At 47.1% G+C, this 12,903-nt stretch overlaps 1 protein-coding gene across 1 annotated transcript in view; it reads left to right on the top strand.

The window, feature by feature from the left end:
• LOC309416284 (uncharacterized protein) overlaps positions 1 to 12,903 on the top strand; it is a gene marked incomplete at both ends in the record, with an annotated part of 107,006 nt that overhangs the window by 34,843 nt on the left and 59,260 nt on the right. The window contains 10 exons of the mRNA XM_082013841.1: positions 113 to 166; positions 1,494 to 1,565; positions 2,128 to 2,187; positions 2,383 to 2,418; positions 5,722 to 5,757; positions 6,955 to 6,987; positions 8,369 to 8,422; positions 9,254 to 9,313; positions 10,159 to 10,194; positions 11,306 to 11,386. Of these exons, the coding sequence (XP_081869967.1) occupies positions 113 to 166; positions 1,494 to 1,565; positions 2,128 to 2,187; positions 2,383 to 2,418; positions 5,722 to 5,757; positions 6,955 to 6,987; positions 8,369 to 8,422; positions 9,254 to 9,313; positions 10,159 to 10,194; positions 11,306 to 11,386 (522 nt within the window). The remainder of the gene's footprint in view (positions 1 to 112; positions 167 to 1,493; positions 1,566 to 2,127; positions 2,188 to 2,382; positions 2,419 to 5,721; positions 5,758 to 6,954; positions 6,988 to 8,368; positions 8,423 to 9,253; positions 9,314 to 10,158; positions 10,195 to 11,305; positions 11,387 to 12,903) is intronic.

The following is a 12,903-nucleotide window of genomic DNA, read 5'->3' as shown; positions in this document are numbered from 1 at the left end:
GTTTTCAGCACAAATCCAAAACAGCCTCATACTAGCTAGGAAGAAAATTAACTCCATCCCAGCTGAAACCAGGAGAGGGACACGCAGTAAGACTGTCCTGTGCTTCATGCAGGGCCCTCGTGGAAGGAACGGCCCCAAGGGTGACAGAGGAGGTGTGGGAGAGCCGGTGAGTGGTCCACTGATGGCCAGTTGCTAAGGAAGAGCTGCCAGCCACAGTGGGAAAGGTCTGTTGGCCTTGGGGTGCCCTCTGCCACCTGGGGTGGTTGTAGAGGGACAATGCCTACTGCCAGTTCTCATCAGTTGCCACTTTGGGATGCTTCACTCTGCTGATGAGGGTTGGCAGATTAAGCAGGGCCAGTTAAGCATTTCTCACTTTGTCAGCTTCATCCGGTTGACCCGTCACTCAGGAATTGCCAAAAGGGAAGTGTTAGAAACCCAGTAAAGACGTATGATAAAAGCCTTTGGTTTTGTCAAAAGCAAGGACATGTTCTTCCTCACGGCACAGAGCAAAGCTGTGACAAGTGCATCCATTGCTGTGCTCACCATGATGATAAACTCTGTGGTGTTAGTCAGTCATGTTGGGAGATGATAACAAATGTCACCTGATGAAGGCTACTCCAAAGTGACAGTGATTCACCCTTGAGCCCCCACTGTCCCCACCAGCCATGGAGCAGCTGGGGGTAACCTTGCTCCTTCCTACATCCTATCCCCTGGTCTTGGGAGGACAGAGAAGAACTGGGGTAGGCCCAGAGGAGGGCAAGAAGGTGAATCAAAAATGTGGGACAGCAAATGGATCGAGCTGGCAGCAGATTAGAGACAAAGAAAAGGAGGTGCTTCTTCACAGAAGTCCCACAAGGATGTTTGGGTTGTAGGTAGTTTGAGTTCAAAGGGAGATAAGAGAAGGAAAAAAGTCCATGGAGGACTACTAGGAATAAAAGAAACCATGCTTGGTTTGAAAAGTTACAAATGACTCAAAGCTGGAAGCTTACTCAGGGACTATATATGTCCTGTTCTTGCGTCTTTCCTAAGGTGCCTATAACTGCCCATCATTATATATGGGTGCTTTTTAGTTACCTTTGCCATACCACAGAGCTATATGCCATAGCCCAGGCATTTCCATATGTCAGTCTTCACCTTTTCTACACCAGCAGCGTAACTGTGGTCACACTTACAGCCACACAGCCATGAAGAGCCACTGGAGAAGGCAGCCACCGACAAATCAGCATGAGTACCCAGCCTCTGTCTTCCCCTGTAACAAACACACACAACTTTATTTTCCCCTACTGAGTAAAGCCAGTGATTCATAGCTTAATTGTAGGGAGAAAGAATATCTGGGAACACATAGACTTCTCTAGAGCTCCTCAGTTGCAAAGGAACTGGGTACATCAGGATACACATTTATCTGCTTGACTTAAAAACAAATCTTTTCTTTGGTATCATTGGTAATAAACAGTTCAGAAGAAAAAGATCTGACAATGTATCTTCCTTTTCAGGGGAAACCCGGCTTGCCAGGCCCTGTAGGGCTAGATGGTGTTCCTGGACTGCCTGGACCAAGGGGAGAAAAGGTCATTACTCATATCAGATGCTTGCAGGATCCATCAGCCCAAGGGGGAGCTGAGAATAGCTGAGACAAGTAATAGCAGGGCAGGCAGCGCATTTTCCCCCATTACCCTCCACTCCCTGCTTGTACAGGCGTGAGTTTGTGCATGGTAGAATAGATGCTCCATCTCCATCCAAGCCCTTGTTGTTCTCACAGTCCTCGTATTTCCAGCTGGTGGAAGATCTCTGCAGTTCCTGCTGTCAGGAGCAGTGCTTTCCCCCAAACACAACCCAAGCCCTGGATGGGGCTGCTTCACTGAATCCCCCACCCTGCCTCAAATGGTCACCTAAAACACCCATAGACTCCTGTTTCTAATTCTCTTCTCCAAGTCATTGTTTGTACCTTGCCTGAAGGTTGCTGGCTAGACATATGTCTTAGCCGAACGATTACAGAGCAGATTTTTCCCCTCCTGCTTTGCAGGATGGCTAAGAGCAGAGCTCTGAATCAGACATCTGGGTAGGACATATCATGCTGTGCAATTTTGGGGATCGGCTTTCTTGAGTTGCAACGCTGTGCTTATCTTGCAGGGGATGGCAGGAACTGGCATTCCTGGCACTGTTGGCCCAAAGGGGGAAGAAGGAGAGCAGGTGGGTTGGCAATTTTGCAGTGAGATTTGCAGCTGAAGACCCTTTGGAGGGCTCAGTGTCTCTAAAGTCTCCTCCAATACCTCTTCTAGGTTTTCTTTGGAGGGCGCATCCTGTGGTTACAAATGGAAAGGGTCAGAGAAGGGAAGACATTGGGTTTTAAAGTCCGAGCTTTCACTGTTTCTTCTGTTTTTTCAGGGAGTAATGGGACCTCCAGGAGTACCAGGACCAAAGGTGGGTACTGAAATGCTGAACCTGAGTCCCTGTGCCGGGTACTCTAGCTCTAACCATCATCATCTGTGCGAATGTTGACTTCTTACTCAAAAGCAATGAAAGGGAATAATTTTGCACATCAGCAGTCACTGGCCTGTGGAAGTTCTTGCTGCAGGGTGCTGCAGAGACCTGGAATGGCAACGAGATGTGATATTTTAATAAAATAATAAATGGCATTTTTGTAGCCAGCGAGACTCTGCAGAACTGTAGGAGTTCATGTTAAATGTGTTTTAGAAGGAAGATGTAAGGACCAGATTGTCTCACATATGCATTTTGGACACCTTCCTCTTAACCATGCAGGCCCAGTTTCACTCCCACATTTCCACTAGGGAAAGATCAGCCCTGTGAGAGGTGATACAGCCCATCCCGAAGTTTGAGTTTTCTTCTGGAAGTGCCCATCTTTTTCCAACTGTTGGGGGAGAAGGAAACCTTGACTTGACCAATTCTCTCACGTTACTTAAGAGCCTGAGGTCATGGGGAAGAATGATTTTGGTGTCCTGGTGCTGCCAGAGGAAAGGCACTGAACAAATGTAGCTCCAGTCCAAATCTGGCAACTCTGCCATGAACCCAGGGAAGATGATGCATGGCAAGGACTGGTCAGGAAGGGACTCATGTTAGGCAGGAAAATTTTCTTGCAGCCTGCTGCCTACCTCCTAGCTCTCACTACTCATGGAGATGTGGGAGTTCAACTCCAGGGCTTCTCCATGTGATAAAATACCTGGAAAGCTGCGAGTGCAGGAGGAATCAGCTGATCTTGGCGTGTACAGGGACGATTGCTGTAGGAGGAAAGAGACTTTCTCCTGAGCCAAGAGAGATGCCTCTTGCTTCAGGTGTGAGTGGATGTTTGCCTCCTGAAGCACCTGGCTTGAGCTTGTGTTGGAGTTTGACACCAGAGAAAGACTCAGGAAGTCTGAGTTTTCCCTGGTATGGAGAGTGCCAGGCGTGGGTTTAGGAGGTACCTAAGGCAAGTCAGCATGGTCCCAGGTTGTTATGGCTCTTGGAGGAGCAACCACTTAGGATTGGGTTGTATGGCTCTCTGCATGTGCCCTTCTCCAGGTAATTCAGGATATACTCTTTGAGTTACTGCTGGTAGCCAAATGGGTCTGAGTCACTCATTTACTTCACATCTATTAAGCTCAAAAAAGTCCATGTTGACCCCAAAATAAATTATTTTCGTAATTCCAGGAGAGGTGGAAAAAGAAGGAAAAAATAATATCCAAGGAAATGTTTAATTCAGCCTGAAACAAAAGTAGTTTTCTTCCTTTTGCAGTGGTGCTTTTTTATTTCATAAAATAGAAGAGGACCTTAAATCTGGGAAGTCTTTGCATGTACTAATGGCCAGTTTGCTGCTCATGTCTTGCCCTTCACAAGAGCAAAGACCTCCTTGAATTGCCCAGTCGTGATCCACACAAATACGGGTCCGTGCCTGAGTCTTTCATGGACTGCCCATGCAAAGCAATGGGGAGAAAGAGCAAAATTTGGCTGGGTGCTCGCTGGTGAGGTAACTCATGAGCTCATGAGTTCTCATGAGTTGCTCGTGAGCTCTTTCTAAGTTGACAGCAGAAGGTGCAGAGAGGCAAGCACAGCTGCTCATTTTCATTTAGGGTGAACCAGGACCACCTGGGGAAGAACAGATTAAGCCAAGGGCATGCCTCTGAATTAATCAAATCAGAATGAAGTTTTAAAGATTAAGATTAAAAAAATATGTAAATATAGAACCCACAGGAATTGGGCCCTAGACCAACATCTCACCTTGCTCCTCTTTGGTTATGCTCAGCCTCTGAGCTAAGCCTGGGCCCCGCAGCCCCAGACCTGAACCTTATCTATGCTGTAAACTCTCGACTTTTCCAAGACTTTTTTCTCATCTTCAGCTCTCAGGCTCCTTGAGAGGAAACAGTCTGATAAAGCTCAGGATAGTCCATATATACATATAGTAATCTGTGTGTATTATATAGTGGATGATTATGGTATCACTATATAGTAATTCTGTATTACAATAGGCATGCAATTTAATATTAGGCATTTTATATATGAAGTATGTATAGTAATGTGTTTGATTATACAAGATATCTGAATATGTTATAGACGCTATATGGGTAATTAATGTACAATATACAATATAGAAATGCATGGACTATATATATAACATGCTATATATGACATATATATAAAAAACCTTTTTTTTTTTAATTTGGTCTCCTCTCTGCTTTCACAATCTCCAGTGGAAGGAACGTGCTCAGCACGGTCTTCTGCAGCGTGCAAACCTCCAGGCTCATCCTGCTGTGCCAGTGGAGCCTTGTCTTAACTAAAGCATCTTCTGTCTTCCAGGGTAACAAAGGGCAAGGTGGTGTTAAAGGGGAAAAGGTGAGACTGGCCAGCACATGGAGCACAGAGTAGGTGGGGAAGAAGCACTGGCTCTGTTTTCGGGCTCAGGACAAAGCAGTTGAGATATCTGTTTGGAGACCCAGAGGGAAGGAATTTGAGGTCCCGCCCGCAAAGGCTTTTCCCAGTCTGGGCAGGTGTAACTGGGCCACGTAGCTATACACCACATAACTGCAAGGTTCAGGAGCTCACTGCTGCTGAAGGTGCTCTCACACACGGGACAGACCTTGCAGCAAGGTAACTCCCTGGGCCAGTCTGCAGCTAGCAAACACTGACAAGCCAACCCTGAATACCCTTTGCCACTCCATACTGAGTACTCACAGGTTGCTTTTACCGAGCTGTATTTCAGGTTTGCTGTTTTCACAGCTCGCCCAGCTGCACTTGTTCCGCATACACATTTGATTGTAACCTCAAAGATCAAAAGAGATGGCAGCATTTTTTCCTACGAATAGCTACTGTAGTGAAAGATGGAAATAGCGGGTCTGTGTACTGGCAGCTTCCACCTTTGAGCAGAGCCCTGGGGCAGAATTAGACAAAGCACTGACCTGGTCTGGCAGCTCCCATGCATCTCATGGCTGTCTCCATACCTTTTCTTGCTTGCAAAGGACCATCTTTGATAGCTTTACCTGGGATGAGAGCTTGCCACTCTGCACTTGGTCTCCTCGTAGATGGCAACCAGGCTAGAGATAGCCATGGGGATTTCCATCTCTCACCCAAGAGCCCTTATAGCTGTCTGGAAGAGCTGTCTTGTAGTTAATGAAAAATTGGGCTGAAGATCTTCTTCCCTCCCTCCCACTGGCTGGGAGCTTCTCACTTCAGCAGGGACCGAAAATGCTGAATCTGTTTTCAGTCTGGTGGAAATTCTCTTTTGATGTCTTACAGGGACTTCCAGGACCTCCAGGGCAGAAGGGAGACCAAGTAAGTCAAACAGTAAGAGAACAACATGTTTGACTAGCTCAGGTGAAGGTATCCTGATCTTCCTCAGCTTGTTCCATGTGTGCAGCTCTTGCGAGTGCAGCTGAGTGTGTTTATGGAGGGCTTACACAGAGGTGAAGCCAGCAGGGATGTACCCAAGCTCAGCATCCTCTTTGTTTTGCTCTGGTGCTTCTGAGATGAGTTTTGAGCTGTTTTAAGGAACAGGTGGGAGAAAGCAATGAGCAGAAATTTTTCATTGCCCCAAATTGTTCACTTTATGTCCTCTTGCCTTGCAGGGGAACCCAGGATTTCCAGGTGCTCCAGCTGTGGGGGTAACTATGAGTGAATTACAGCTCTTCTTGTGCTACAGCTATGCAGCATCACTGCCAGCAGACCAAGGACCAAGAGATGTGTCCCACTGAACTGCAGGAAAAACTAACAGGCCTTTTCCCTGACCCTCCAGCCAACTATGTCTTCTGCTCCTTTGCTCCACTTCTTGTATTCCCAGCCCTGCACCACAGTTGCCCACTGTGTCCTCAAAGGAGCTTCACTGCTGTGCAGGAAACATACGGATAAAACCTCCCCACCACTGAAGCTGTGTGCTCCAGACCTGAACCCCTGCTCAAGCTCCTCATTCACAATGAAGCTGCTCTGGTCCCTGCTGAAGAGGCACTGCTCTTCATGCCCCTCCAAATGCTAGGGAAGCTTTTAAGGAGAAACCTTCGTGGTGGCCACCTCTGCATGCCCCATGGCATTGCTGCAAGGGCTGTGGGAACAGCTGGATGTTGTATTAAGGGCTGAGACCCACCACCAGCTCAGACTGATGCATACTGGAGGATGCCTGAAGGAGCAGGGACATTGCTGTCTGAAGGTCAGTCTTTGGTGTGTGTTAGTGAAGGCTACAGCAGCTATCTGCCAATAACACCTTGCATGGGAGTGATCGTTCAGTCCCATTCCTGGAGCCAAAACCTGCTGAAGTTCATGGTATTCCTCACAAGCTTCACTGGGTTTGGGATTTGGCTTGTAGTCCTTTCTGGCTTGTAGCCCTTTCTAGCCATCAGTGCAGGTCATGGGTCCTATCCCATAACAAGGCTGAGATTCTCTTGCTTTGGAAAAGGTAACATGAATAGACCCTCCTTTGAAAGGGAGATCCTTTTTCCCAAATAAGAGAGCATGTCTGTGATTTCTTTTTATCCACAGGTTTTGGGACCTCCAGGCAAGAAAGGTGTCAGGGTAAGTCCATTAATTAGCACTGCTTGAAACTTAGAGGAGATCTTTGCCTGAAAAAGTGAAGGCTGTATGATGTTTCACCATATGAATCATATCCCCCATGTGATTGACTGGTGAGGGAGGTTAGAAAAGTAGCAATAGTCTTGCCCTGCTGATACTTCTTTTGCTTTTATTAACATTTTGTACCTGTCGTTCTCTTTCTAGCCCTAGTCTGTGGGGAAATTCATGATTTCCATGTGCTAGTTGTAGAAGATCACTGAAGAGCAGATACAGCCCATTCACAGAAGCTACTTTCCAGCCAAGGGAGACATTGACATAAAATCAAAGTACAGCTGAGGCTGGAAGGGACTTCTGGAGGTCTCTAGTCCTACCTCCTGCTCAAAACAGAGACAACATCAAAGCTGGGTCCGGTTGCTCAGGACCTTGTGTGCTCAACATCTCCATGGGTGGAGATTTCCCCACATCTTTAGGCCCCTGACCCAGTGTTTGGCCTCCCCATTACCGGAGGAAATTGAATTTCTCAAACCAAGGCAATCTCTGAGACAGAGCTGTTCCCTGACTATGTTTTCAGGACATGGTTTAGGGGACATGGTGGCGCTGGATTAATGGTTGGACTTGATGATCTTGAAGGTCCTTTCCAGCCTAGTGATTCTGTGATTCTGTGATTCTGTTGTCTGTATTGTACATCTGCTTTATAGCACAGCAGATACAGTTCACTTTTGCAGTGGCCTCATGGTGGAATATGGCCTGGAATACCCTGATTTTTTTTTTATTCTTGATAGCTCATTGCCAACCTGCAAAGAAATAAAAGATCTCCCTTAAGTAAGATCTCCCTTAAGTAAGAAGTCTTTACTGCAGGACTAACTCCTCTTGGCTTTTTGACAGCTGACATTCATTAAGTATCCTACAGTGCTTCATACCTCCCTCACCCCTTCGAGACAATGGGGTTTGTCCTTTTCTTTGGGCTTAGATGTTGGAGCCACCTCTGCTCATTGGTCTTATTGTCCAGACTGCTTAAAATCAATTAGCAAAAATGTCTCTCTTCTTTTAGGCTGGCAGCATTTAGGTAGTAGCCTGGGACCTGACTTTTATCCTGCTTATACCACTATAAATGCACGCGCGGTGCTTTACAGTATATCCTTTGCATGGCTGGAGAGGGTGTAACTGCTGTGGTGGGTTTTGTATGGCAGAAGCCCAGCTACCGTAGAGGAAGCTTCGGTATAAACCCAAGGATGGATGGATGGATGGGTTGGTAGGTGGATTTGGCAAGGGCATGGTTTTCAGAGAGTATCAGAAGTGCAAAATGCAGCTCTAGGGAGCCACATGAACACAGCTTGGCTTCCTGCATAATATTATTAGCTTTGGGGATGTTTTTTATTCACAGGGAGATACTGGACCAACAGGGGCCCTGGGACCACAGGGAGACAAAGGAGAGAAGGTAATGCACTTGCTTTTCTCAGTGCATCCTTTATGGGTAGAAGGGTTTATTTTGTTTGTGTCCACAAAGGAAACTCTGAGGCAGATAGAATTTATTCCCAGGTCATGCCAACAAGGAGCACCCATGTGCTGAAAGCCAAGGAAAGACTTGTCACATGGAGAAGTCAAAAGCTCCTTGAAAGAAGTCAGTAAGAGATGCAATTACCAATGCTCACATCACCCGCGGCCCATGGTTGTTGAAAATGCCTAGGACCTGCTCTGTCCTTTCCTGATAGCTTCAGATGTGGAGATTTATGTCCTGAGCTTGGAAGCTGCTCTGGGAAGACACTGTAACTCCCTCTGCCTCTTGCTTATCACCAAACAACTAACTCCGAGCAGTTGTAGCGAGGACGGGAAACAGGCTGACCCTTGAGGGGGCTGCAGAGTGGTGGTAGAGAGGAGATGGCTAAGGACATATTCTTAGGCATGGTATAGGTCATGTTCCCCAGAGTGAGATGACGAGTGGAGCAAGGTCATGCCACCACAGCTTGTGTGTGGCAGTGGAAGAATTGCAGCCAAGATCTGCAAGATTGGGATGGGGAAACCAAGGCACATACTGGGTTCCCCAATAGCACTCTTGTGAAAGTTGGCTCTCCACAACAGCATCTCTCAGGGGTGGCAAGGAGTGCGGTTAGGAGGGGAGAGGGACTATGTGGTGGCCATAAGGACAAGCCGAGATGTGGTACCAGCACAGGGTTTAGTCCTAGCTGTCCTTCTGTCATACACAGAGGTGCAGAGAGGAAAAGCTCTCCAAACATTACACTGAGACATGTATTATCATTGATTTTTGCAGGGAAGTCCAGGTTTCGGCATTCCTGGTCAACCCGGGCTGAAGGGAGACCCAGGCGACAGGGTGAGTGGGGCAACACACTGGATTTGGAAAGGGGAAGGCAAATGAGAAGATTCAAAGACAAAATCTCTCTGTCATCTCCACGAGTTTATTGGCCTTCACCCCTGAGGCCTGTCATCAGGAAATTAATACTGGGATGGTGACAAGGAGCTAGGCTGTCACCCTGTGGTTGGTGATCCCATGGTGTTCTTGTGTGATGGGGTAGTTTGCACCTGACCGTGGAAGACAGCATGAAGTAGGGGCCCTCAGAAATGCAGAAAGATCACTTGCAAGTCTGGAAGAAAGCACAGACGGTCAATGCTCAACTGGTAATTCTGTGAACAGCAAAGCCAAGGACGCCTCATTTCCAATGGCTTTCTGTCCTGAAGGTGAATCTGACCTTTATCTTCCTGACTTTTCTGTCTAAGAAGATGGAAGCTTCTGGTGAGTCCCACATGAGTTCACTGATGTCTAGTAAGGGTTTGGTTAATGCCTTGATGTTCACTCCTACAGGGATATTAATAGTCCCTTTAATTTTAAACCAGCAAAACTCGCAAAACCTAACATCTCTGAGGTCCCCACGCCTCTGTCAAAGCTAGTCATCGAAATATTAATGGTTTTAAAGTGGAGAAGACAGATGCATCTACATAGTGTGTGCTTACAGCAGCCCCTGTTTTCAGGACACCATCTGTTTTCCCCTTCTCTACACTTTACTACACTGTTTCACCTGCTAATACCTGCACTCAAAGAGCCACTTTGCAGCATTGAGTCTTATGTTTACACCCTTTAGATACAACAGAGGACCCTCACCTGTAGTTACTCCACCTGTATCATTCTTGCCCTGTGACTAACGGTCTGTATTTCTGCAGGGAAATGTAGGTTTGTCTGGCAAACCAGGTCAGAAGGTGAGTCTGTGCGTTGATTGCAACGCGTAAAGCATTGTCTCATGTCTGATGTCTGTGTCACCCAAAGCAATTTGAGTCAGTGGGGTTTTATGTTTGCCATGGAGATAGTGTCAAAACGTGGGGAATGATCAAAAACTGAAACATCTGAACAAATCCTGCTTTGCTGGAGTCTCCATAGAACATGCAGAGCCCTGCACAGAAAACCAATGAAAAGATGCTCTTGCATCTTTAATGAGACCTTAACATAATCTGCAAATCCTGGTTTGTAGGATTCCTCCTAGCAAGGGTTCAAAACTGGTCAAAAGAGGTCTGGAAAACATCCTAAATGTGGTGTTTGTTCAGTGAATCTGTCTCAATGTGTACATTTCCTAAACAGCATTACTCCTCAGGCTTGGCTGAAGGAGCATATGGATTTGGGAAATGTTACAGCATGATACATGTTTAAGCTGGATCAGCTTCATGGGCATGTAGAAATTGGATGTCAAAAGACATAAATGAGATGCATCCAAGACAGGATGAGTTAACAAGATGTGTTAATGCGTTTGCAAAATGGAGAAGGCAGCAAAAGGTATTTTGGGTTGGGAGAAGGCATGGTGAGGTTGTTGGGTGACAATGAAGGTCTCTAGTTGTACAAATGTCAAGCAGAGCAGATGCGTAAGTACCCATCCATGAGAGTTCAACTGATTTTACATGGGAATAGAAGTTAAAACATGGAGAGGGAACTGACCCTGTGTCCACACCACTCCCTCAAGACCAGACCCACCTCCTGGGTCTTTGCTAATGTGCCACCTCATTTGAGCTGCAAAGCTTCCTGGAGGTGGAGAACCTCGGAAGAGTCTGTCCTGCAATGTTTGCCAAGGCTGATCATGGAGTCTGGATGGACTACATTAGAAATGGATGCTTTCCAGCCTAGCCCACTAAGCAAATACTGCAATCACAGCCCTTCCTAGCACACGGTAGGTGCTCTGAGCCCAGGCTTCAGCCAGGAGTGTGGAAGCAATTGCATGGCCATGGGGCCCGGCATGCTGTCTGAATATGCCCCACAATGTCTAAAACATGAGGATATATGAAATGCAGAAGAGTAATATAACAACAGTCTTGTTTTCTTTAGGGGGATATAGGTCTGAAGGGAGAGAAAGGTGAACCAGGAATACCTGGGAAACCAGGCGAGACCGGCCTAAGAGGTAAAGATGTAAGTAGAAGCTAACAATCCAGTCAGATGGTCATGCTGAACCCCTTGGGGTAACTCTGTACCAAGTTAACAACTCCAGGTTATGCCCTTGCAGTAGCAAGTAGGAAGAAGTGACAAGGTGGGACCGGTCAGAAGCATGCATGTTATACAAACCTAGTTGGGGAAGAGACAGGTCTCAGCACAACAGTGGTCAACAAACAAGACTGGACAAACTACCTTTAATTGGGCAGGATGGTTCATTCATCAAGGAATCTAACTGTTAATCTAACAATCTAACAATCTAATAATTTGCTTTCTTTGCTCTTCCATTGCAAGTGGCTGAACAGGGAGATTTTGCTGGGACTCAGGAAAAAGAGGAGAGTTTATCACCTCTGGAAGAAGGGGCAGGCAACTCACGAAGAGTACGAGGATCTCGTTAGGTCAAGCAGGGACAAAATTAGAAAGGCAAAAGCCCAGCTAGAGCTCAGTCTGGCTACAGTCGTAAAGGATAATAAAAAATGCTTCTACAAATTTATTAACAACAAAAAGAGAGGCAAGGAGAATCTCCATCCCTTACTGGATATGGCAGGGGACATTGTCTCCAAGGATGAGGACAAGTTGAGGTACTTAATGCCTTCTTTGCCTCAGTCTTTAATAGCCAGTCCAGGTATCCACAGGGTATTCAGCCCCTTGAGCTGGAAGATGGGGATGGAGAGCACAATAACCTGCCCATAATCCAGGAGGAAGCAGTTAAGGACCTGTTAAGCCACCTAGACACCCACAAGTCTATGGGACCTGATAGGATCCACCTGAGAGTATTGAGAGAGCTGGCGGAGGAGCTTGCCAAGCCACTCTCCATCATTTATCAGCAGTCCTGGTTAACAGTGGAGGTCCCAGACGACTGGAGGCTTGCCAGTGTGAGACCCATCTACAAGAAAGGCCGGAAGGAGGATCCTGGGAATTACAGGCCTGTCAGCCTGACCTCTGTACTGCGGTTCGTCTTGAGAGTGCTCACAGGGCATGTGCAGGACAACCAAGGGATCAGGCCCAGCCAGCATGGGTTCGCGAAAGGCAGGTCCTGCTTGACCAACCTGATCTCCTTCTATGACCAGGTGACCCACCTAGTGGATGAGGGAAAGGCTGTGGATGTTGTCTACCTGGGCTTTAGTAAAGCCTTTGACAGCATCTCCCACAGCATTCTCCTGGAGAAACTGGTGGCTTGTGGCTTGGACGGGTTTACTCTTCGCTGGGTGAGGAACTGGCTGGACGGCCAAGCCCAGAGAGTTGTGGTGAATGGCGTTAAATCCAGCTGACGGCCGGTCACAAGCGGTGTTCCCCAGGGCTCGGTTCTGGGGCTGGTCTTGTACAATATCTTTATCGATGACCTGGATGAGAGGATCGAGTGATCCCTCAGTAAGTTTGCAGATGACACCAAGTTGGGTGGGAGTCTTGATTTGCTGGAGGGCAGGAGGGCTCTGCAGAGGGATCTGGACAGGCTGGATCAATGGGCAGAGGCCAACTGTATGAGGTTTAATAAG

This window comes from Phaethon aethereus (genome assembly GCF_964289735.1).
Source record: "Phaethon aethereus genome assembly, chromosome: 1".
NCBI lineage: Eukaryota > Metazoa > Chordata > Aves > Phaethontiformes > Phaethontidae > Phaethon > Phaethon aethereus.
The sequence above is the reverse complement of the archived record's forward strand: the minus strand, read 5'-3'. Positions and strand labels throughout refer to the sequence as shown.